This window comes from Eptesicus fuscus, chromosome 1 (assembly GCF_027574615.1).
Source record: "Eptesicus fuscus isolate TK198812 chromosome 1, DD_ASM_mEF_20220401, whole genome shotgun sequence".
NCBI classification, from domain to species: Eukaryota; Metazoa; Chordata; class Mammalia; order Chiroptera; family Vespertilionidae; genus Eptesicus; species Eptesicus fuscus.
Window position 1 is genome coordinate 7,189,353 of NC_072473.1, and position 25,690 is coordinate 7,215,042.

General features: G+C 43.4%; 1 protein-coding gene across 1 annotated transcript; it reads right to left on the reverse strand.

Annotated features, from left to right (window-relative positions):
* Positions 1-203: 203 nt before the first annotated feature.
* Positions 204-25,139, reverse strand: ASB9 (ankyrin repeat and SOCS box containing 9). The gene is made up of 7 exons (XM_028130283.2): positions 24,897-25,139; positions 17,987-18,066; positions 15,265-15,372; positions 10,816-10,966; positions 9,783-9,917; positions 8,058-8,249; positions 204-404 (listed from the first exon to the last, which is right to left on the reverse strand). The coding sequence occupies exons 1-7, from the start codon at positions 24,991-24,993 to the stop codon at positions 280-282; spliced, it is 888 nt and encodes a 295-aa protein (XP_027986084.2). The 5' UTR covers positions 24,994-25,139; the 3' UTR covers positions 204-279.
* Between the last annotated feature and the right edge of the window lie 551 nt (positions 25,140-25,690).

Sequence of the window (25,690 nt, forward strand, 5' to 3'; positions counted from 1 at the left end):
GAGAAGCAAGGGTAGCACCCAACTGATAGGGCTGCCATGAAGGCTAAATTAGATAATGTACAATGTGTTCCTGGCTCACTGTTTTGCACGTAGCAGATATTTAAAAAAATAGTTGTTCTTTTGGCCACCCTCTTCCACGTTGGAGGGAAAAAAAGTCTTCATGTCTTGGAACCAATAATACAAAAGTACCCAGTGTGTTTCCATTGAAAACAAAAAACAACAACTTTATTTAGGAATTCCTGTGGCTACAGCACAGTGATAACGCTTGCCTTGACACACTTAAATGTGCAGGAGAAACTTTTTCAGTTCATCTGGAAGGAGGAGTCCATTGATCTTATGATGCTGCTGGATCCCAAAACACTTCCGGACTCGAAGGCGGCATAACTGCATCAAAGAAGGAGGCTCTGTAGAGATATCATAAGACAAGCCAGCATTGATTTCAGTAACCCAAGATGACTTTTCCCTTCCTTCTTTTAAAGCATACAAAACACAGGGTGGAGCAAAAGTAGATTTACAGTTGTGAATATGCAAAACAGTTTATTCTTGTATTATTATTTATTTACTAGTGGCCTGGTGCATGAAATTCATGCACATTAAAAGGGAATTAGAGGAAATATTTAATATTGCTATTTGCCCTTTCTCTATAATAGAAGTGTCAGAGATGAAAGAAAATTAGTAAAATGTATATGAAAATCTTCCTCCTGTCAAGAGTCTGGGGTGCACCACGGGACCCAGAGTCAAGTCCCTGCCCACCCATGCACACCTCAAAATTGCGCGAGTCCTAGACCCGGCTGACCCTACCCCCATTGGGCAAGATCCAGACCCGGCCGGCCTACCCCTGTCAAGCCCTGCCAGGCAGAGGGTACAGCATCAGGTCCACCAGCCTGGTGCCAGGTGGGGGGGCACAGCCTCAGGTCCTCTGTCAAGCCCCACTGGGTGGTGGGAACAGCCTCAGCCCCCTCATCAAACCCCACCAGGAGGAGGGGCGCAGCCTCAGGTCCTCCGGTGCACGCCAGGCAGGTGGAACAGCCTCAGGTCCCCTGGCCCAGCGCCAGGCGCGGCCTGAGGTCTCCCGGCCTGGCACCAGGGCAGGGGGCACACCTTGAGGTCCCCCATCAAGCCCTGCTGGGTGGAGGGGCATGGCCTGAGGTCCCCCATCAAGTCCTTCCAGACAAGGGAGCACAGCCTTAGGTACCTCAGCAAGCCCCACCAGGCAGGGGGTGTGGCCTGAGGTACCCTGTCAAGCTCTGCTGGGGCAGAGGGCACAGCCTGAGGTCCCCCGCTGGGGCAGGGGGCATGGCCTGATGTCCCCCATCAAGCCCCGCCAGGTGGGGGGTGCAGCCTGAGGTCCACCATCAAGCCTGCAGGTGGGGTGAGTGGCCTGAGGTCCCCCATCAATCCCCGCCAGGTGGGGGGTGCAGTCTGAGGTCCCACGTCAAGCCCGTGGGCATGGTGCGTGGCCTGAGGTCCCCTGGCCTGGGGCCAGGGCAGGGGGCACGGCCTCAGGTCCTCCAGCCTGGGGTGAAGGGCGGAGCCAGAAGTCCCCCGGCCCAGCACCAGGGCAGGGGGTGCAGCCTCAGGTCCCCTGCCCTGGGCCGGCACCACACAGCCTCAGGTCCCTGCTGATCGCTCATTTTGGGAACCCCGCCTCAGCTGTGGGTGCAGCCATCTTGTGTTACAGGAACCCTGCCTCTGCTGTGGGCACGGCCATCTTGTGATGGTGTGAGGGTTAATTTGCATATTACCTCTTTATTCTATAGGATTATTTTATTATTTTCCATATTAACAACTGTTAACCTACTTTTGCCCCACCCCGTACAACATTTTTATAAGGAAATAATATGGTACTGTTTAAGACCATTTTCTGGCCCTAACCGGTTTGGCTCAGTGGATAGAGCGTCGGCCTGCAGACTCAAGGGTCCCAGGTTTGATTCCAGTCAAGGGCATGTACCTTGGTTGCAGGTACATCCCCAGTAGGAGGTGTGCAAGAGGCAGCTGATCGATGTGTCTCTCTCATCGATGTTTCTAACTCTCTATCCCTCTCCCTTCCTCTCTGTAAAAAATCAATAAAATATATTTTAAAAAAATAAGACCATTTTCTGTTTCTTATAGGAGGCATTTTAGGCCATGTTCTCCCTTTTCTGATCTAATTGAAATTAGTTTGTTTTAATTTGGAACTGTCTTAAAAAAATTCAAAGCTTAGTCTCACTAATGGAGGCTTAAGGAAGCCAATTTTGGAATTACAAATCTACACAGAATTCCCAGTAATGAGAATAAAATTTGTGTTAATGGCTTTCTTGTCTTTAACTTTTAAAAACAAGGTAATATTTCTAGATGCAAAAATTTTTATAATTTGAGCAATTTTAAGATATTCTAATACAATGAATAAATCGTAAGTGTATGTTATCTTAAGTCATATTTGTTTGTATATTCTGCATTCAGAGCTAGCCTAGTGCTTGAACTCATAGGTGAACAGTGAACTAGCACAAACTTTGCACAGGGAACCAGCCAAGAGTTGACATTTTAGGATAGTGGTTCTCAACAAGGGGTTAGGTGAAGGAAAAAGGAGAGGCATTTTGCTCTCCAGAGACACTTAGCAACGCCTGGAGACACTTTTGGTTGTCACCACTTGGGGGAAGGTGCTATTGGCATATAGTGGGCAGAGACCAGGGATGCTGATCCACATCCCACACTGCACAGGATAGCCTCCAGTGGCCCAAAATGTAAATAGTGATGAGGTTGAGAAACCCTGTTACAGGTTAAAAATGTGGGAAATCACTTCCCACCCCCAACCCCTGCACTAAATCGTAATGGGGATTCTCTTTTGGACATTAAAAACATTTTAAAAAAGCAAAACTATGTACCTTCAAGAACCCCAATCCAGACTGCACTTGAGAATCACCTATTGGGGGAGAATGGCTTTCAGTTACATGTTTGGCCCCACCCCAAAGATGTTGCTTCAATTACTGTGGGGTGGGGGTCATGCATGCATCTGAATTTATTAAAGGCAGGGGCCCCAGGTGGTTTAATTGTGCTGTCAATGTTGAGAATAGAACCAAAAGGATACAGTGGCTTCTGGTTTCCTGTAGTGTCATAAGCTGCAGGATAAAGTGGGCTGCATATTTCTCAGGTGATGAAGAACAAAGAGAGGTGGAAATGGACACATACACAATTAAAAAATAAGTGCAATATTTTCCATCAAGCCCCCACAGAACGTTCAGAAGCCCCTGTTGAAAATTTAGGGTACCTTCCAGATTATGTTCAGTGTACTCAAGGCATATATTAGTACACTGCAAAAAGTGCACCATGGGGAAACAACTTATCTCACTAAGGAACAGTGAGGGATGTGACTAATCATCTGTGCTAGATACACTGTTAGGGACAACTGTAGGAGGTACTGATAAAGAATTATGAAAAGCAAGCCTGATGGAGACTTAGGAAAAGCAGGATGACCAAGCAAGGTCAGTGTAACTGCTGATGTAAACAGGGTATCTGCTGTTTCCCACAAGGTGGATGATCTACAACAGCTGTAGCCTTCATTCCATTCTGTAGCCATTTGCCATACTCAATAATAACATCATCTCATTCTATGTTGATGAATTGGAATATTTCTCTGGGTCTAAATTTCTTTTTCTTCTCCAGCAACCCTCATGATGCTTTAAGGCCAAAGCAAATTCAAAAGTGGCTCCTGTCATGCTGGGCTGAGAGAGAAAGTGATTTTAATTTTCATTGTTTGCCATGAGTAAACACTGCTTTAGATACTTTTACAGTTGGGCGGGATGGTAATATTCTTCAACTCCTTTCTGGCACCACCCACAGACAGAAATCGCTGTGTTAAATTCCCAGGTCTGGCCCTGGCCAGTTTTTCTCAGTGGTTAGAGCATTAGCCTACAGACGGAAGGGTTGCCAGTTCAATTCCCGGTCACTGGCACGAACCTTGGATGCAGGCTCCAGCCCGGGTCGGGTGAGAACAGGAGGCAATCAATCGATGTGTCTCCTTCTCATATAGATGTTTCTCTTTCACACATCAATGTTTCCCTCTCTCTCTCCCTCCTCCCTCCCTTCCACTCTCTATAAAAAAAAAATCAATGGAAAAAATATCCTCAGGTGAGGATTAAAAAAAAATTCACATGTCTGGCTTTCTGCACCTGCCTGTCCCCATTTCTCATGGGCTTCCAGCCTGCTGCTGAGAGGTGACTTCACCCCAAAGATCATGGAGGCAAAAAAGGCGATTCTCTCTAATGGCAACTAACATTGTATGAACCACTGGGATCATTAGCCTCACACTCTCACCAAAATGTGAATTAACAAAATTAAAGGCAACATAGGTGTCTAGGAATTGTTTTGGGAAATAAAGTGGAAGGGAAAGTCCCACAACCCCTAAAATTTAATGTCCACACTCTGGTAAAATAAAATAGGCCCTAAGCTAACTGCTCTCCTCCTCTAGGGACAATCTTACCTAATAATAGACAAACATGTAAACTGACCATACCTCTGCTATACCCACAGCCAATCAGGAGTGAGTATGCAAATTAACCCAACAAAGATGGTGGTTTAATTTGCATATGCAGGCATGGAGTGGCTGGGAGGGGCGGGACACCTGCTATGAGGGGGAGGCAGGGCAGTGGAGGGAGCTACAAGAGCACTGCTCCGGCCAGGAGCGAGGACTTGCAGGCTCCCGGGTGGCTGGGAGCAAAGCCAGGGGAAGGAAGGCCTATTCTTGCACAAATATCATGCAACAGGCCTCTAGTCCTAATAATAAAAGCCCAGGGTTGTAACTTGTAACGACCAATCACAACCAACAGCTGACCAACCGGAAGTCAGTGTTGGGTTGCTGTGGTGACCTTCACAGCTGCTGCCACATGCTGTGGGCTCAACTGGCCGGCTCCCCCCAGCCTATAGGAGACTGGTGAGCTGCAGCTGGTGGAAAGCAGTGAGCCCAGGCCAAGCCGCCCTGCGATCACGGGGAGAACAGGCCAGGCCGAGCCTGGCCAAGCTGCCCCGCAATCCCAGGTGAAGAAGCCGCTCAGCTGACCAACCTGTGCTAGGGACCTATTCTGGCGCGTGGCGTGGAGTCCGGGGCCTCTAGCCTGCAGCCATGGGAAGTCTCCCTCTCCCCAGAGTTAGGAGCACCAGCCCAGGTCTACCCAGTGGCCTGGTCCTGACTGCGGGGGTGAGTTCCGTTTGATCCCCACGCATTAGCAGTAGGAGACCAGTGCCTTTGTTATTGCTGTGTGTCCGGGTTTTAATTGGACAAATGCCCGGCATCCGGGGTGCCAGCTTAGCAAAATCTTTTAGGAGGAGAATTCTGTCTGGGTTTCCTCAAATTCCCTCAGCCCCTACTCACCCCTCTGTAAAGGCTCAGAACAAGTGAGGCCCCTTAAATAAAAATCAGAGGTCTCCAGCAACGGTGGGCCTCTCTCATCACAGTCATTTGGACTGGATGGCATTTGAGTATTTATCTAGGCACCATGATAGAGAAACACAAGCTCAAGTCATGATCTCTGCCCTTAAAAAATTCACAATCTTATTAGAGTGAGTGGATGATAAAAGCGCAGTAATAACATCAGAATGTAAGGCAACAATACAGAGAGGAACAGAGGCAATTGCTAGGATGATTTTCCAATAATTAGTACAAAGAGTATGTGCTGTGAATTAAATAAAAAAGTATGTGTGAAAGTAGCTGCTTCAAGAGTATGGCACCCATTCCTATTTTAAAGGAAGCTGAGTTCCATGTGAACTGTGTACTATGCTATGATATCTGAGGCACAGGACAAGGGAGACCCTAAGTGTACAATGCTTTGATATTTGAGTCATTCTTTATTGTTCAATGTGATTTATTTCTGTACGCCTCAGTTTTGTAATAGTTAAATTACTAGAATAACATATCTTGCTATAAAATATTACTAGAAGATCAAATGATCAGGTGACATTTATTGTCATTTTCTATAAATGAACATAATCTATTTCTAGGTTTTATAGAAATATCCAGATAAGTAGACCTATAGGCTTGATTACAAGTGAGGCTTACTATCACAACCCAAATTTATTGCTTAAAAAAAAAAAGCAGGGAGCCAACTAGAAACTGAACCAAATATAAGCCCTTGAAGGGCAAATGTAAATTGAATAAGCTTTGCTATTACAAGAGCAACAAGAAAAAATTCAGATACAAGAATGAAAACCATATTGCATCCACTCTAAGTAGCTGTTAAAGAAAAAGAATGATATACTATGAAAATAATACAGATTGTAAAGACATTTGTTCAAAGAGGATTTCCTAGAGTAGGTGATATTTCAGTTAATGTTTTTAAATGTGAAGAAGTTAGTTGGATAAGAAAAAGGTGTAGGGGTCCCGAATTGCAGAGGGTGCAGGCGGGGCTGAGGGACCCCCCCTCTGTGCATGAATTTCATGCACCGGGCCTCTAGTCATATATAATAAAAGGGTAATATGCAAATAGACTGAATGGCAGAACCGAACAACCAATCAAAGCATAATATGCTAATGATATGCTAAGGCTGCTCAACTGCTCACTATGATGTGCACTGACCACAAGGGGGCAGATGCTTTGACCAGTAGGTTAGCTTGCTGCTGGAGTCCAGCCATTTGGGGCTGAGTGAGATGGGCTGGACATGCCATGGAGCCCTCTCATGGTCCCTCCCCGGCCTAGTCGTGCACCAGTGGAGTACCTCAGCCTGGCCTATGCCCTCTTGCAATCCGGGACCCCTCAAGGGATGTCGGAGAGCCGGTTTCAGCCCAATCCTGCAGACCACACCTCTTGGGAGGGTGCCAGACGCAGAGCTCATGGCTGGTGAGCGCTGCTGTGGCAGCTTGAGCCTCTCCCAATAGGGACCAATTGGGCACAAGTCCATGGCAGGCACAGTGGGGCCTAGATGAGCGGGAGTGGCAGGAAGAGCTGCAGGTGGCGTTGGACTGCAGGTTTCGGTCTGATCTCTATAGGCCACCCAGAGGGACCCCACCCGTGCACGAATTCATGCACCAGGACTCTAGTTAAGAATAAAATTGGGCCTGACTGGTGTCACTCAGTGGTTGAGCATTGACCTATAAACCAAAAGATCACTAGTTTAATTCCCAGCCAGGGCACGTGCCTGGGTTGTGGGCTTGATCCCCAGTAGGGGACATGTAGGAGGCAGCCAATTGATGATGTTTCTCTCTCATGGACGTTTCTATCTCTATCCCTCTCCCTTTCTTTCTCTCTAAAATCAATAAAAATGTATTTTAAAAATGAATGAAATCAGAGAGGTCTTTGCTCCACACCAACCCACCCCTGAATTGAAGCCCAGAGAATTGCCCTTACCCCCTTGCATACTGCTCAACCACAGGTTTAGTTGTTAGGATTGGGTGTGTCAGTTCTTATTTATGGAGGAATGTGGACTTGGTGTTGATTAAGTTATACTAATAAATGTTTCCAGATTGCTGTGAATCATTAAAGTAATACCTTATAATGCTCAAGTAGTTGCATTCTTACCCCCAGAAACCAAATGACCAGTAGTTTGGCCCATCTGTAGTGCAGTAAGACATCCTGGGGCACTGTAAAATACCAAAGAGGCTTCTGCTCATTCTAAAGCATGTTTTGGATAAAGTTAATATTAAAATTTTAGTCCTGGCAGGGTAGTTCAGTTGGTTAAGAGCGTCATCCCCAATATGCAAGGTTGTGGGTTCAATCCTTGGTCAGGGCACATACAAGAATCAACCAATGAATGCATAAATAAGTGGAACAACAAATAGATGTTTCTCTCTCATCAATAAATGAATAAAAATTAAAAATTGTAAAACATTACCTTCATTCTTTGAAAACTGGCCTATTCCACAAATGAATATTAGATCATCCAAACAAGCCTGTCTGCCACATGCCAAACAGATGGTTATTTACTACATCACTAGTGCTGTGTGTACCTTGTGGAATACTAATTTATCTCAGTTCCCACATTTGGTAATGGCTAGGCATGATCTTTTTTGTAGGGTCACAAGTCAGTACCTGCCTCCTGCACATAAGACTCTATGGATTAGTGCTTAGATTCAGGCAAAGGAGAAGCACCTTCTCTCTGCAAGAAGAGCTGAAACAGAGGGTCGTCTGGAGACACCAAATCCAAGGGACGTTTGCCTTCGGCATCCTGGGCCTGGATGTCTGCTCCGAAGTCCATGAGCAGGCTGGCCAGCTCCCCACTGGACGCCCTAGCCACTGCATGAAGAGGGGACTCCAGCTCTCGGCCTCGGTTCACATTTGCTCCTAAAGAGTCACAACAAGAGAGTGTCAGCCAAGGAGCAGAGTCCAAGCATCCCCCTACTCAAAGTACTATGCCTCAAAATTCTCTAACAAAAGGGCATCCATATTGGGCATGGCAATTCTCCTGAGAAAATGGAAGATGACTTGATTCCATTTAATAACATGGGGAACATGCCATTTGACCACTTCACTGACTGTACAATATGAGCTTTATAGTATATGGTGTTTAAAATATCACCTGTGAGCACTTTCCATAGGTGTGGATACATACAAGGAAAATCCTGGTGGCCTAAGCTGCACATTATTAATGCAGCCCTAATGTTAACCAGTACAGACCAGAAGTGAGGCTACATGGCGAAATCCCATCTATATCAAGCAGCCATATTCACATGCTGAGTAACTGCCATGGGGGTCTAAAAACTGGGAATTGGAATTCAGTGATTGGGTCTGTGAAGAGCAACCAACTTTTGAGGGTATCTCTTAGATCACAATGGCCAATCCCAAGATCACAGGGAAGGTGGAAAAGTCTTCCTCTTCAGGATTCTAGGATTCAGGTGGGTTTCTAGGATCATCCCACCTAATTATATCCCTACACTCTCAATAAATCCCTACCCCAGTCTGGATGCTGGATCACACTGTGAAACGTGGGAACATGTGCCTTTGCTTAAGCTGCGGTCCCTCTAGTAAAATGGGAATCTATGTCCAGGCAACAAATGTTAACTGCGTTGTTCTCAGCTTTGTGGGGGATGCCAAAATTGGCCCTGGCCTTATCAGGAGCCTAAAATCTACCAAGGGCAAAAGAAGAGAGAAAGAGAGGAAGAGGAAGAGGGGGGAGGAGATAATGATGGAGAGCAGGATGGAGGGAGGGAGAGAGAGAGAGAGAGAGAGAGAGAGAGAGAGAGAGAATATGAATGAATAAACATGACTCTCCTAATCCATGGAAATGACTATCAGATGAGAAGAAGACAATAATAACTATAAAACTTGCAGGGGAGGAAAAATTACTGGAGTTTTTAAAGGACTCAAATAATTAAAGAGGGGAGGGAATGGTGTTCCAAGTGTTGAAGAACAGACTGGACAATAGCAGGGAGGTAAAAAAGAATGATACTACATAGGCCTTTTCAAAGATAATACAATATTTATAGTGGACTAAAAATGGAGAAAGTTAAATTTCCAAATTGAAGAGAAGTAGTGAAGAATGCCCCAAATAAGAAGACTCAGCCCTAATCTAGAAGCTTTGGGAGTTGTTCAGGGCCTAATAATATGATTGACTGGAGGAGGAAGGCAGAGGAAAGCAAGGAGAAAGTATTTATGATCGAGGACCACCTTGGGAATCCACCACCACCACCATCATTATCACAAGAGAGAGCTAAAGTTCTAACAAGTTCAAACAATTCCTATGGGAACACAGTCAATATTCATCCCAACCTTGTCTAACTCCATTGCCCACACTCTTTCATCTGCTACAACAGAAAGAACTTCACAATGCATTTAATTTACTTTTCATCAGCTTTCCTCATTTCATTTTTGTTTTACCTGATTGCAGAAGCTTCTTGACACAGGCGATCTGCATGTTTTGACAAGCCAAATAGAGTGGAGTGCCCAGGCGGCTGATATGATAGTCAATGTCACCCCCATGAGCTACAATGGACTCGATGCACGCCACATGACCTGTAGCCCAAATTAGGAGAAAACAGTTACACAATGAATTCTCTTAGCTAGGGAAACACATTCCCCATTTTTCATGGTTTTTAAAAATATTTTAATTAAATTTATTGGGGTGACACTGGTTAGAAAGATTATATAGGTTTCAAGTATATATTTCTATAATACATCATCTTTATATTGCATTGTGTACCCACCACCCAAAGTCTAGTGTCCTTCTGTCACCACATATTTGGCATCCTTTACTACCACCCCTTACCTCTACTAAGCATATTTTTAAATCTTCCAGCAACTTATCCAGGGGACCTAAAGTATTTCCTTTGCTTAGAATAGGTAATGATTTCAAATACTGCCATCAGTTCATGGGTGGACCATAGATGTAACACTGACTCTGGGTGAAACTGCACTTGAGTTTACTAGCCATATGTTAAGCAACTAGCAACCATTCGCCTTTTCCAATTGAGCTTTGCAATCAGTCCAAGTACAGAAATGGAAGTTAGAGTTGGGTAGAGATATGGAGGAACAGAGACTGAATATGGACTTGAAAAAGAAAGGGCACAGTGTGGGCCATGGAACAGGAAATCTCACATACAACCTCACCAAAGACAGTCCCTGGGAACATTTGGAATGCTCTGAAAAGGTAGTTCTCAAGTTTCCTGTTCATCAGAATCACCGGAGAGGGCTTTTTAAATAAAACAAAAATGGCTGAACCAGAGTCACTGGTTCAATGGGTCCGGAGTGAGGCCCAAGAATCTGCATTTGTATGCTAAGTCACACTGATGCTTCTGGCCCTGGACCCCACCTTGAGAACTATTGCTCTAAATCTGACTATCTCTTTCTTCTTTCTTTCAACAGTGAGGTCCCTTGAAGGGTTGGTGGGAAAACAAATTCTCAACAAGTTTACCTCTTTTAGCAGCTTCATGGATGGGAGATGCTAGATCACACGCAGGGTGGGGGCTGGCTCCATACTCCAGAAGCAATTTCACACAGTCCTGGCTGCCACTGACACAAGCATTAAACAAGGGAGTGTGCCAGTCTGTGGTAACGCCATCCACCTGGAATAAAAAGCTCCACAATGCAGACAAAGCAATGGGGTGTCCTTCATTCAAATCTACACTCCACCACTTCCAAGCTGGTATTTTAACTTCTCTGAGCCTTAAATTCCACAGCCACAAAATGGAGGCAAAAATATGAAATTCCATGAGGATGTTGTGAAAAACTGAATAAGGCATGGAATGTAAGGCACCAAGAATGTTACTGAGTGCTCTATCTCCTTCATGCCCTCCCAGGAACACAATATTGAAACCAGTTAGGATAATTTCAATACCTTACAAAATAACTTCTTTAATTTAAACATTCCATCCTAGACCCATGCCACATCAATCCAGTGTCTTCACAGCAGCCAGAGTAACCTTCCAAAATTGTTTAAAATTCTTTAAACATGACTTTCATACAAATAGAGAGTGAGCACAGGCAAACTATTTTTTTTTCAATTCATTCATTAATGAGGGAACCAGTAAGATGGTAAGGCAGGCTGAAAGGAGAATTTATGTAAGTCAGTCAATGGAATGCTGAAATAAATTTGCTAGACACAAAACTAATTAATGGCCTATTGGGGCATAAAAGTATAACCTTTGGGGATATTTTTCTAATGTTGAAAATCAGACAGAAACCTACAAGTTAGCATCTCTCTTCACAAGGTTTGGGCTATAATTGAATAGGAAAGAGCAAAGCCAAATGCAGATGCATTTTTCTATATTGTTAAGAAATTCTTTGGTGAACTGTTAAACAATAATATTGTGAGACAAGGCCAGCACCAGTGAGGCACAAAAGACACCCAGGGGTACAAAATTTAAGGAGACACCCACTCTCAGGGTCACAAAAGAGCAGTATGCCTCTAAAAGTGAGCAGCTCTTTAAAGTTTGCACCGTAGGCACCTCTCTTGCCTGTCCTTAGTCTTGGCTCTGTTTATAAGTTTTGGGTACTCTTTCTTAACCAAAATATAAAGCTGTCTAGAGGCCCGGTACACGAAATTTGTGCACAGGGATGTGTGTCCCTCAGCCCAACCTGCACCCTCTCCAATCTGGGACCACTCGAGGGATGTCCAACTGCCCATTTAGGCCTGATCCTGGGAGGATTGGGCCTAAACGAGCAGTCGGATATCGCTCTCATAATCCAGGACTACTGGCTCCCAACTGCTTGCCTGCCTGCCTTCCTGATTGCCCCTAACTGCTTCTGCCTGCCAGCCTGATCACCCCATAACCACTCCCCTGCCAGCCTGGTTAACTCCTAACTGGTCCCCTGCCAGCCTGATTGCCCCTAACTGCCCTCCCCTGCAGGCCTGGTCACCCCTAACTGCCCTCCACTGCAGGCCTGATCCCCCCCAACTGCTCTCCCCTGCAGGCCTGGGTCCCCAACTGCCCTTCCCTGCAGGCCTGGTCACCCCCAACTTCCCTCCTCTGCCGGCCTGGTCACCCCTAACTGCCCTCCCCTGCAGGCTTGATCGCCCCCAACTGCCCTCCCTTGCAGGCCTGGTCCCTTCCAACTGCCCTCCCCTGCTGGCCTGATCCCTCCCAACTGCCCTCCCCTGCTGGCCATCTTGTGGCGGCCATATTGTGTCCACATGGGGGCAGCCATCTTTGACCACTTGGGGCAGCCATCTTGTGTTGGAGTGATGGTCAATTTGCATATTACTATTTTATTAGATAGGATAGAGGCCTGGTGCATGGGTGGGGGCCAGCTGGTTTGCCCTGAAGGGTGTCCTGGATCAGGGTGGGAGTTCCTTTGGGGCATGGGGTGGCCTGGGCGAGGGGCCTGTGGTGGTTTGCAGGCTGGCCATGCCCCCCGACGACCCAAGCAGAGGCCCTGGTATATGGGATTTATTTATCTTCTATAATTGAAACTTTGTAGCCTTGAACAGAGGCCTGGGCTGGCCAGGGTGTGCAGGAAGCTTGGCTTCCTCCATCGCTGGGAAAACCCAAGCCTTCTGTTCACTTCGTGGCTGCAGCCATCTTGGTTGGGTTAATTTGCATACTTTCTCCTGATTGGCTGGTGGGCGTGACTTGTGGAGGTGTGGTCAATTTGCATATTGCTCTTTTATTCGCTAGGATGATGCACTCTCCTATAGCTCTCTATTGCTGTCAGGACAAAGCTCATTTTCTCGGCATAGACAACAAGGGTGTTTATATTCTGTCCCATCACACCCACTTTATTCCTCTGCTATAAGGAATGATTTGAAATTAAAAATGTGCAATGGACGCAAAACTCTGGGGGGGGGAGGACATGTGTGGGTGTGGGGTGGGGGGTAATAGTAAGATATGTACACATATAATACCTCAATAAAAATATTTAAAAAAAATGTGCTTTTCATTTCCTGGCCTTTGCATTTGGTATTCCCAGGGGAAAGGAAGCCCACCATTTTCCCCAACCCACCATTTAGCTAACTCCAATAGGTCCTTGAGGTTTCAGCTTAGACATCATTTCCTACAGGAAGCCTGTTTTGACTCTCTCCCCGTCAGAAATAATGGGTTGGGAGCACGTCTATGTGCTCCCAACAACCTCCTTACAATTAACACTTAGTACGTTGTAGTTTGCAAAAATGGCCACAGATTCTCTGCATGATATGCAGTGTGACTTTGCAAGTCTTCATAAGATAGAGACTATTTTTTTCAGTTCTTGAATCTGGGCTTGCCCATGTGACTTGCTTTGGCTGATGGGACAGTAATAAATGTGTTACTAGCAGAGACCTTGCCCTCTTTTGCTTCCCTTGGAATCCCTGCTACCATGTAAAGAAGTCCAGGCAGCCTGTTAAAGGATGAGAGACCACATAGAGATGTTTCTGTCTCATCAGACATCTCATCTAACCCAGTCAAGGTCATCATGAACTAGCCTGCTCCAGCTAATCTATCAGCTAATCTCAAATGCATAAATAAGCCCATCTGAGGTCAGCTGAACCAGCTCAGACCAAAAGAGCTGTCCAGCCAACACAAGGAATTGTGAGATAAACAATGGCTGTTGTCTTAAGCCATTAAGTTGGGGTGGTTTGCTACATAGCAAAAACTAATGGATAAAAATAGTGTATTGTAAATGCTTTCTGTGGCTGAGATGCTATTTCCTCTCTTGAGCATAGAACCATACTATATTTCCCAGCCTCCCTGGCAGTTATATGCGGCCTGAGTTCTGGCCAATGGATGTGGGCAAAAGTGATCTACGTTACTACCTAGACTTGTTTTTAAAGTTTCTATGAACAAATCTCCACGTCTTTTCAACCACCTGGAATGGAGATTACCCCAAGAGCACACATGCAAGCCACTTGTTGAAAATAGTAGCCCTAGCCGGTTTGGCTCAGTGGATAGAGTGTTGGCCTGCAAACTGAAGGGTCCCAGGTTCGATTCTGGTCAAGGGCACATGCCCAGGTTGTGGGCTCGATCCCCAGTGTGGGGTGTGCAGGAGGCAGCCGACCAATGATTCTCTCTCATCATTGATGTTTCTCTCTCTCTCTCCCTCTTCCTTCCTCATTGTGTTAGGCTACTGAGACATAAACATTCATCTATTGAAGCAGCTAGTGTTACAGCCGTTTAAAACACCTGTTTATTGGGCTGTCTCCTCATTTAGTTTAAGAATTCCTAAAAATCTTATCCACAGTTAGGTATATAATAAATGCTCAATACATGCTCAATAAATATAATAAATGCTTGTTGAGAGAATATGAGAAAGCCATATACAATTTTCAGATCAGATTTTCCTATCACTTTTGAACATGAGAAGACTTAGTTAATGGAAGACTTACTCAAATTAAATGGCTTTGCCTCCTCCTTCTTCCTCTAAGATCTCTCTTTATGCTATCCTGATTCTCATTCTCCAAATAATAATCATATACTGTATATATTTCAATCTTTGAAATAGCACACTAAGTTACACAACTCTGTTATTTCTTCCATTTTTCAGATGTAGACTCTAAAGCTCAAATAATAAGTAACTTGTTCAAGTTTTCAATGTTAGTAAATGGTAAAGATGGCCTAGGACCAATACTCGGATCGGGAGCCAAATGTTGTGTGATTTCTACAAATACTTCACTACCTTCAAGCCATTAGAATGAAGACAGAAATCTAACAGCTATTTAATAATACTGAGTATCAAAGAGAGCGAGATAGACAGGAACTATTTCTAGCTGAAAATTCAGTACTTCATCTATTACTAAAGCAGACAAGCTTGATGGACATAATACTTTTGAAAAACATCCCTCTTCACATTTCAAATCAGGCTAATAAAAAATGCTGGGAATTATTCTGAAGGGATAGAAATAGTAATTTTTCATTCATGGTTTCTAAGATGTTATTTGAGCAGCACTTACCTGAGCTCCATGCTTTAATAAAATGGATGCACAAGAGGAATGACCTCCAAGACAGGCTTCATGGAGTGGGGACACACAATCTGCTGTGGTGATGTTCACACCCCACCCCTGGAGGAAGGAAAGTGGGCAGAATAAGGGGATTTATTCATGTTTATTGCATATGCAAAGCATTAGTTGTCAGCCAGGAATCCAGTACTATGACAATTCTTTTAAAAGTTCACCTGGCTCAAAATCTGACAGTATACAATGATGCAGAAAAACAAAAACAAAAAAGGATCTTTTATACTGCTGATGGGAATGTAATATGACACAACCACTCAGGAAAAGCTTAACAGTATCTATTAGAGTTGATGATATATATATACTTATGACCCAACAATTTGACTCTTAGGTACATATACTCAAGACTGACTTTCATTTTGCTCTCTCTCTCTCTCTTGTCCTCCCAATTGTTGGCTTATTGTTTTGATGAGCTCCATGGCAATGAATTATTCCTGCATGTACTCTTGCATTGTTGGGCTTGCCCTACTATGTTCCAGTCTTTTCCCATGAGAAGAAAATTTCTCGTGTAGCCAGTGTTCAAAGAAGGATGGGAGATATATTCAGCAGAGCTGCACCCAACCCACAGCTTGAAGCCAAACCCAGCCTAGATCAGCTGATGTAAAGACTTGTTAGCAAGAAATGTTTATTGCATATGCCACTGAGTTTGAGGCGGTTTGTTACACAGGAAGATCTGACTAATGCAGACAGGTATTGGAATGCTCATTTTATAAAGATAGAAATTGAGTTTCCACAAAGATAACTTTCCCAAATAATGAGATAGAGCTTAGATAAAGGCATAGTTCTGGCTGATGTTCAGTAAATGTATAAATACTGAATATAAATGAGTATGAGTCCAATTTAATAAGTGACATATAAAAGCTGCAATGATCATTTTTCATCCTATTAAAATAAGGTAAATGTTACATTTAATCCGAGAAGAAGCTTAACTTCTTTTAGCTAGAGTTACTATCTATATTTCTACTTATAATAAGCTGTTGCTATCAAAAACAGCTTAAGATAGGGACCTAGGGTAGTCTGAAATTTTTCTTTAGAAATTTCTTTCTAATAGGAGAGTTGTTTATTCTAGAAAAATCTATGAAGTTGGAATTTGTTTTGAAAGCACATTTATTTTCACTAACCACTACCTGATATGTATCATGTCCTTCAATTATTTATTCAATTATTGATGTAGACATTAAACCACAGTAGTAATAAGTTTATAGGACTATCATGGAGAGGAATCACAGATATTTTTATTACATACCAATTCTTACAAATATTTAAAACAGCCAAAATATATCTTCATCCTACTTAGAAATTATGGTAGTCATTAGAATCACCACTAAATCTTTGATGCATTAATAAAGAAGTGCATATATTACTATGTCACACACTTGTCATGTAATATCTTGATCGCTTTTCTCTGTATTATGTCTTATGTATTTAAAACATTAATCTGAGAAGGGAACTATAGACTTTGTCAAATTTTCAAAGGGGACTATGGTCAGAAAAGGTCAAGAGCTCCTAATTTAAAAGATCTATTGTCTTTTCAGAGAACAGAAAACACTGAACAAAAACTTTAGAATTTTGAATGGTGACTTAAAATTAATATCAAACTGGGCAGAGCTACTATCAACTGGAGATTCAATAGAACTATTAACATTTTAGGGTAGATAATTTTTTGATGTGCAGAACTGCTCTGTGCAATGTAGGATGTTTAGTGACATCCCTGGTCTTTATCTGCTAGATGCCAGTATCACCCTACCATACCCACTCCCAATAGTGAGCACCAGAAACATCTCCAGACATTGTCAAATATCCCTTATGGGGCAAAATCACTCCAGTTAAGAACCAAAATTACATGATAATTTTAAAGAACATAGTCTATTGAATAAAGTAAAGACAACTTAAATACACCAATTTTCCCTTTATTCATTTAATAGATACTTATTACAGTACCTACTGTGTGCATAGGATTGTACTAAATTCTAGTATTATCCCAGCCTCCAAATTTTAAAAATGGTTGGATAGGATGGGATTTGCCTTACTTTGCTGAAGAGGAATTTATATCCTAACTAGAGACCCGGTGCATGAAAATTCATGCACTGGAGGGGGGGGTGTCCCTCAGCCTGGCCTGTCCCCTCTCAAAATCTGGGAGCCGTCAGGGGCAGGAGGTGACCCGGCGATCAGGTGAAGGTGATGCCCCATCACACCTCTGCTGCTGCCACTGCCGGCAGCGCAAGCCTCAGCCGGCCCTGGATACCTGAGCCTTGGGCAGCCCTGGGCGACTGGGAAGCCACCATCCGAGGCTTGCCTGTGCTTCAGACCAGCCCTGGGTGGCTGGGGGGCTTAGGAGACTGGGGGACTACGGAGGCAGGTGTGCGGCAGGGGTGGGTCAGGCCTTGCCAAGTGCCTGTGGCCCCAGCAGGGCTGAGGGGACTGGGCGCCGCTATCTTGTGGCTATGGGTGCCGCCATCTTTGAGGGCAGGGCAGTCAATTAGCATATCCCCTCCTTATTGGCTGCAGGCACTGCCATCCTTGCAAAGGCATGGGGGTCAATCAGCATATTCCCTCTTCATCAGATAGGATATCAGACTATGATTTTTTTCTCAGTGTGGTGAGCAATAGGATATGCTTAATGTTTATCTTTTTTTTTTTTTTTTCTCAAAAAGCTACCTACCTGGCTGATGAGATTCCTCAAAGTGAGCAGACGCCCATTGATCGCAGCTTCATGCACTGGAGACCAATCAGACTCAGCCTCTGTATGGAAAGGGAGGAAAAGGTTACATCAAGCTTATGTACTTTAGACCAGAGGCTCATCTTTGTCTATCAAATAAGAGCCTAATGGGCATTATTGGTTGGAATCAATCAACCAAAACTCCTATCAGGACTTCAGCATTTCTCCCCTTTATTGATGTTTTTTTGTACACAGTTTATTGGAAACGTCTAGGTGGCTAAAGAACTACATCCAGTGTCCAAACTAAGGACAAAAGAGGTAGACTGGGATGACAGATGGATTACTGTACTTCCATTTACACACTGATTTCAAATGGTCCATTTAGTTAAGTTAGAGCTTCACTAATTACCAGCATTAATGTGTTAAGCTGCAGTTGCCAGTCTAGTTTCCTACGTGAAATACAAACTTTGGCATCTCAGCAAACAGTGCCATATACTAATAGTAGTAATCAGGTAATTACATACATCATTAGGTATGGAATCAAATCTAAATCTAAATTTATACCTCCTGTCCCAGTATCAAGTGCAAATCAGAGCTCAGTCTGACTTGTATCAGGGACATTATTTATTCCCAAAGGAAGTATGCTAATGTGGTTAAGAGAAAGCTCTGAATTCAGACCCACTTGGTTTCTTCTGAGCTGTGGGTCCCTGGACAGGCCCTGAGTTTCAGTTTCCTTCTCTGTAAAGTGAGAATAGCAATACACTTAAACATGGCTCAATACCTATTAGATAACCTTAACACTAAACAGAGTCTTGATTACACCCCATAATCACTGCTATTTAAAATAGCACATTTGTTCTACAACCATTTGGAAGGAACCCACATTCTTAGGAAGGAAGCCTGTAAACCCTATCCCCACACATTAAATGCTTTCCTCTTTCTAACTGAGAGTGGATGTAATCTGAATGAGGCATAGACCTGAATCTTTCTTGTCTTAAACTGCTACTGATTTCCAGAACAAATGCAGGAAGTCAGAATGTGAAAAAGCTCTTCTGAGTTTGCTTTAGCTCCAGCTCTGCCCACTTCAGTTCCAGCTCTGCCCACTACTGCACGCAGACAAGGCAGAGTGGTCTGATGCCAGTCGCTTCTTGTAAAGGGACTGCTGTTTCCTAAAATCTGAGAAGACCTGGAGAACCAGGGTAGTTACTGATGCCTTGCAAGTTGAAAGGCCATAAAGGAGGAGGACAGAATGTTTTGTACTTGACACGTATTGGCTGAGGTCTGCTTGCTCCATGGAGCTAGCAATGTCCCGGAAAATCTGTCCCAGTGAGCAAATTACCATCTTCCCAGATGGATTCATGAAGCATGTAATAGGTAAGGGAAAGCTGAATGAGTCAACCTACACACTGCCCATCCAATGCTTTCCTCTGAGCTCACTGATGTGCATGAGGCACCTTAAGAGAAGAGGCTTTTCCTACCTCAAAAACCTTAGGCTCAGTAGAAACCCGGTATCCTCAAAGCCTTCTCTGAGGTTCCTACTTCTCTCAGAAAAAAAATATTGCTGCTTCTAGCACTTAGAGCCTACAATCTACACTGTAGAAACAGAAATATTTCTCTCAATTAGAATTAAAGGACAACTAATTCTGCCCTGTTGGTGCTAATGCAAAATACCATCCACACCAAATCTTGTGAGAAGAGCCAAAAATTTAAAAAGGTTTTGAAAATGGGTTGTAAACAGATTTGCAAATGGACCCTAATAGATCACCGTGTGTGATGAGTAATCTGTTTTTCCTTCACAGTGCTCAGCTGCCACACTTCTCAACCTTTCTTAAGGCAACCTCAGATAATTAGAGGTGACAGAATAAACATTCCAGATAGGTAATCTGGGTCCTAAATGGTAAATCTGTTTAGATTTCATTAAAATGATGCAATTACATTATCAAGTGTAGACAAAAATGGGCTTTACTTTCTATTCATTCATCATGGAATCATTACTCTTTCTATTTAGTGTAAATTAATAATTATGTACTTCTTGAAGAGTAAAAAAGCTACCCAAGGTCTTGAAGCCCTGCTTTAGAATGTAGCATTTACAAAGCATAGATGCATGTGTCTTTGAGAGGCACCAGGTATTGTCCTGATACATGTGGTAGGGGCTGACAATATCTATATAACAGCTTTATTGACTTCTAATTCACATACTGTACAATTCACTCATTTAAATCTACAATTCAATGGTTTCTATTGCATTCAGAGTAGTGCAACCATCATCACAGTCAATTTCAGGACAACTTTATCTTCCCCAAAAGAAACCCCTTGCCCATTAGCAGTCACTCCCCATTTCTAATTCACCAATCCCTGGAAAACATTGGTCTCTTTTCTGTCTCTATGGATTTGCCTATTCTAGACATAACATATAAACATAATCATACTAGATGCCCGGTGCATGAAATTCATGCATGGGGGAGGATCCCTTAGCCTGGCCTGCACTCTCTCCAATCTGGGACCCCTCAGGGGATGTCCAACTGCTGGTTTAAACTGGCAGTCAGACATCCCTCTTGCAATTCGGTACTGCTGGCTCCTAACCACTCATCTGCCTGCCTGCTTGATCGCCCCTAACCACCTCTGCCTACTGGCCTGATTGCCCCCAACTGCTCTCCCCTGCTGGCCTGATCACCCCTAACCACCTCTGCCTTGGCCCCCACCACCGTGGCTTTGTCCAGAAGGACATCTGGAAGATATCTGGTCTAATTAGCATATTACCCTTTTATTAGTATAGATAATATGTGGCCTGTAACTGGCTTCTTCATTGAGCATAATGTTCCAAGGTTCATCCACATTGTAGTATGTATCAGTACTTCATCTCTTTTTATGGCCAAGTAATATCCATTATCTAGATAAACCACATTTTGTTTATTAATTTATTAGTTGATGGATATTTATGTTACTTCCACTTCTGAGATATTATGAATAATTCTGCTATGAACATTCATGTACAAATGTTTGAGTAGATGTGTTTTCAATTCTCTTGAGTATACATACATCTAGGAGTAGAACTGCCTGTATAATATGGTATCACAATGTTGAGCCCTTTATGGAACTGCAGTTGTAACACTTTATATTCTATCAGCACTGTATGAGACTTCTCTTTCTAAATTAGTCATTTCCACCTAGAGCAGTGATGGGCAACCTTTTGAGCTTGGTGTGTCAAACTTCGCCAAGAAACTGAGCATAACTCGGGTAGTGTGTCACTTTGAGGAAAAAAACATTATTTTGCAAATGTTTCATCCTCAGGAGCAGCAAATGTTTCATCCTCGGCATGTGGCCGCCTCAGCGGCCACGTGTCATCAGAAATGGCTACGCGTGTCAGTGCTGACAGGCGTGTCATAGGTTCACCATCACTGACCTAGAGGTTAGTAAGGCTATCACAGTGTGCCTATACTCCTGCCCAGAGAAAAACGTGGGTCCTTGTAAAGCCAAAATCCATCTCAAATTTATACAAGGACTTTAGCCTCATCGGTCTCTGAACAACTGAATGATTACATAAAAATTTAAAATTGTGACAATGAAAGGTTGATATTTTTCTAGCATCGAGAGCATGCATTATGCATGTGTATGTATGTATGTATGTATGTATGTGTGTATATGTGTGTATGTGTGTGTTTGTATTTATATATGTACATTTATATGTATATATACACATGTACCAGTATATGTATATGTATACAGTTTAGCAAATGGTATAATTTGCAACATGGGTTAGTCCACACACACTTTAGCTCTTGAAAAACACTGAAGAGATATCCAAGAGATTTTTCTCCAGGGTTTTCTAGAGCCCACACCCAAGCAGGCAACTCATGTAAATTAAACACAGAAGCTGCCTTGCCTGCCTTCCTGCTAATAACTGGAAAGAGCAAAATCAATGGGAAAGGGGACATTTTCCTACCAGAACATGGGCAATGCTCACGGGAGACTATGGAAGAAATGGAGATTCAAGGTCACAATCCCCTTTCCACTGACCCCAAACTCTTTGAAACTCAAGAGCCATTATCAGTATAGAACACATTATCCAAGCCCTTGATGTACCAGTATGTTAAAGATTCTTCCCCAGTGTTTGTTCAGCCAGGGTCTATTGGTTTTACCGCCAAAAAATAGATTATAAATGAGGTCAATGGCAATACCATAGATCCAAAATGGGGCAGGAAGCTGTCCTAACAAAAACACTCCATAAGTCCTCTAATTAGTGCCATTAAACTTACCTTTCTTTTAAATTGAGTCTCCATCAAACCCTGCAGCACATTAGAAAGGCTGCCACTTCATTTTTATTGTAATTTCTGTAATTATTTTTTAAATTTCCATTATTTCAGAAGAGATTTAAAATGCACTAGATGGTACATTCTAAAAAGAGCTTTTAACGAAGCTCTGAGAGCCCCCAGTGAATGCCAACAGAAGCATAAATGTATCCATCCTAAGAAACATTTTGCAAGGTCAAGAGGACAAAAAGAGATGCTCCAAGAGAGTGGAAGCATTTGCCTTCAGTCTTTGGAACATGATTGGGTAGGGTCATTCCTACCCTATCTGATTCAGAGCCTGCCCTGTAATCATTCCCCAGCCTCAATCCCACATCATCAGGCTGTGCATTGGCCATTGGAACTTTTATGTTCAAAATAGTCCTTAATCTCCCTTCCTCACTCTGCTACCAAGCAGCTCCCCCTCCCAACTTTTCTTTTGTCTAGCTCTCTTATCTGACATTACTCTAGGCTTGAAAACATTACAATTTAGGCTGCTTTCTCTCACTTGGCCCTAATAGTCTGATTTATCTTTCTTTTGAAATGATCACTCACATTTTCCCTTTCTCTGTCATTTCTAAGTTTGATCAAATGTGAGGTTCATGCTTGGATTAGTGCAATGGTTCTCAAGGTGTAGTCCCCAAATAGCACGATCAGCATCACTGCATCAGATGCCCTGGGGTAGGGCCCAGCCTCTGCATCTTATCACACCCTCCAGGGGATGCTGGTGCACAGGAGTGTTTGAGAACCTGTGGGTTAGCACAAGAATTTCCTGTGATCCCACCACAATCCATCCTGATTATGGCGACCAGTTTCATTTATTACAGTCTTCATTATTGCTGGATCTCTGTTTCAGAATCACCTATGGCTCCCAATTCTCTGCCTCATAAGCTAACTCTGCCACCTACCTTTTGAAGTTTCATTATCGGGCTTCATCTCTCCAAACTTGTTCTCACTAGACTTTCTAAGAAACTCTGCATTCTAGTTGTGTCAGTGTGTTCACTTTAAATATTTTTATTGTTTTTTACCGAGAGAAAGAGAGAAACATTAATGATGAGGGAGAATCATCAATCAGCTGCCTCCTATACGCCCCCTACTGGGGATCAAGCCCACAACCAAGGTACATGCCCTTGCCGGAATTGAACCCGGGACCCTTAAGTCCACGTGCTGATGCTCTATCCACTGAGCCAAACCGGTTAGCGCTGTGTTCACTTTTTAAGTACTATATTTTGGAGTATATTTACACCTGTCCACCCCAACCCACTCATCCAGCCCCAACCAGGGTTTGGATTGGGATCTTTAGAAACCCTCAACAGTGAAAAGTGTTTGGCACCTCTCTCTCATATGAAAATAAACATAATACTTAGCTGTAAAATAATCCTGTGGAAGTCAACCACTAAATTACTGATTCTTTCCCATATTGATTGGTTTACTATTTCACAAATATATTTATCAAACTCATTTTAAAAAGTGATTTTCAGTGCCACTCTGCTTTCCACTGCTCCAAGTCTATGCTCAACCCATCTGATTAATCCAGTTCTGCCTTTGCAGATCCAAATCCCACTCACTGTTGAGTGTTCTGCTCATTTTACAAGCAAAATTGGATAAATGAATGAATGAATGATTAGTCTTATCTGCTCAATTAATTCAGAGGAGAAGCATTTTGTGTCTTATTCCTTCAAGTTTTTCCCCTTTCAGAACTTATATAGTAGGAAATTAATAAGTCCTACTTGACCGCAGGTCCCTGCTTATTGATTGCAAGTGTTATGAGCAGTCTACCAGGATGCTGGATATAATCATCTTTTCTCAAATGCCTACACCATTTTTCAGAATACTTTCAGTTAGCAGGAACCTGCTGAATTCTCACAGGAAATGACTATTTCCTGGAGGTGTAGACTCTATACTTTGGCAAAGACACCACCTAACAGGTAATAATCATTCCTGTAAGATTTGTCTCCAACGTGTTAAAAAATAAGGTTCCTCTTATTTTTTAAATATATTTTTATTGATTTCAGTCAGGAAGGAAGAGGGAGAGATGGAAACATCAATGATGAGAGAGAATTATTGATTGGCTGCCTCCTGCACACCCCCCGACTAGGGATTGAAACCACAACCTTGGAATGTGCCCTAACCAGAATTGAACCGTGACCTCCTGGTTCATCGATCGACACTCAACCACTGAGCAACACCATCTGGGCAAGGTTCCTTTTAAAGTGAATCAATCACTTCAGTGCTCAATGTTTGAACATCCTTTATTAACCCAGCCCCACCTCAATTCCAAATACCAAAAATGTCTTAATAAAGGTTTTGGCAGTAAAAATGTTTCTATTTATAAGTAACTTTTAAACCTCCAATGTAATGTGATATATTTGACCTTTGGAGTTAAAGTTTTTACCAGAAAATAAACACTGACAGCTCTCTATGGTCTATAGGACTCTGCAGATAGTGGTGGACACATTTTTGAACAACCGTGTAAAGAATATATACTAGCAAGCTGTGTGCATCTGCCTAGCAAATTGCCCCATGGACATATCTCCTAATGAGCCACTAAAATTGCCCAGCCCTCTTCTCTCCCTCTCCATTTAGCAACCTCCCCAGCACTCTGATTCCACAACCCCTAAACTCACCTCCCATCAGTGGATTTGAGAGAAACCTGGTGGTGGCAGAAAAGAATCCTAGACCCGAGGGCTTGCCGCTAGTCCTGCTTGTTGGTTCGCGATCCATGGTGCTCTCCTGGGTCAGTCAAGCTCCCTGTTCCACTTCAGCTGGTCAGGAAAAGTCCAAATTCCAGGCTTTCCCTGCTCCTGGGAAATTCCAGTGCTGTGTCTGGCTAAACTGCACCGTCCTGGTCAGATAGTAGGAATAGCCGTCTGCAACAGAGAAGAGAACAGGCACAGTAATCTGAGTACTACCTGTGGTTGTTCTCTCTCTCTCTCTCTCTCTCTCTCTCTCTCTCTCTCTCTCTCTCTCTCTCTCTCTCTCTCTCTCTCTCTCCCACACACACACCCACACACACAAACAGATACACGCACCACCTAGCTGTCTGGAGGCTGGCTAAAGCCCACGACAGCCCCCTAGCCCCAAGTCTATAAAGCTGCTGATGTCACGTCCTTTCTAAAACTGAGACCAATCAGTGAGGAAGGCTTGGGGTTATCAGGAAGGAAACTCACACTTTGTAACTTTTGGAGAGCGAAGGAACAGGGTGGGGGTGAAGGAAACCTTGTTCCTGGCTGCAGCCTCATTCCCCTGCTGGGATCATTTCGTTATTTGGGGGCTTCCTGTTGAGACAAGTCCCAGAACCCAAGAGCAGACAAAGCTGGTGTTGCTGCATCCCTGCTGAACTGCTTGCACAGCAACATGCCCAGTACACCCTGGCCATCTGCACATGTGGTTTCAATTTTTCTGGGAGTTTCTTATGGGA

Excerpts from the sequence above, each read along its gene's own strand:
- ASB9 (XM_028130283.2), bottom strand. The coding sequence starts at position 24,993 with ATGGATCGCGAACCAACAAGCAGGACTAGCGGCAAGCCCTCGGGTCTA. Across the intron at positions 10,967-15,264 it reads TATTAAAGCATGGAGCTCAG|GTGGATGGCGTTACCACAGA; the intron begins GTAAGTGCTGCT and ends TTTTTATTCCAG. Across the intron at positions 9,918-10,815 it reads CCATGAAGCTGCTAAAAGAG|GTCATGTGGCGTGCATCGAG; the intron begins GTAAACTTGTTG and ends TTTGGGCTACAG.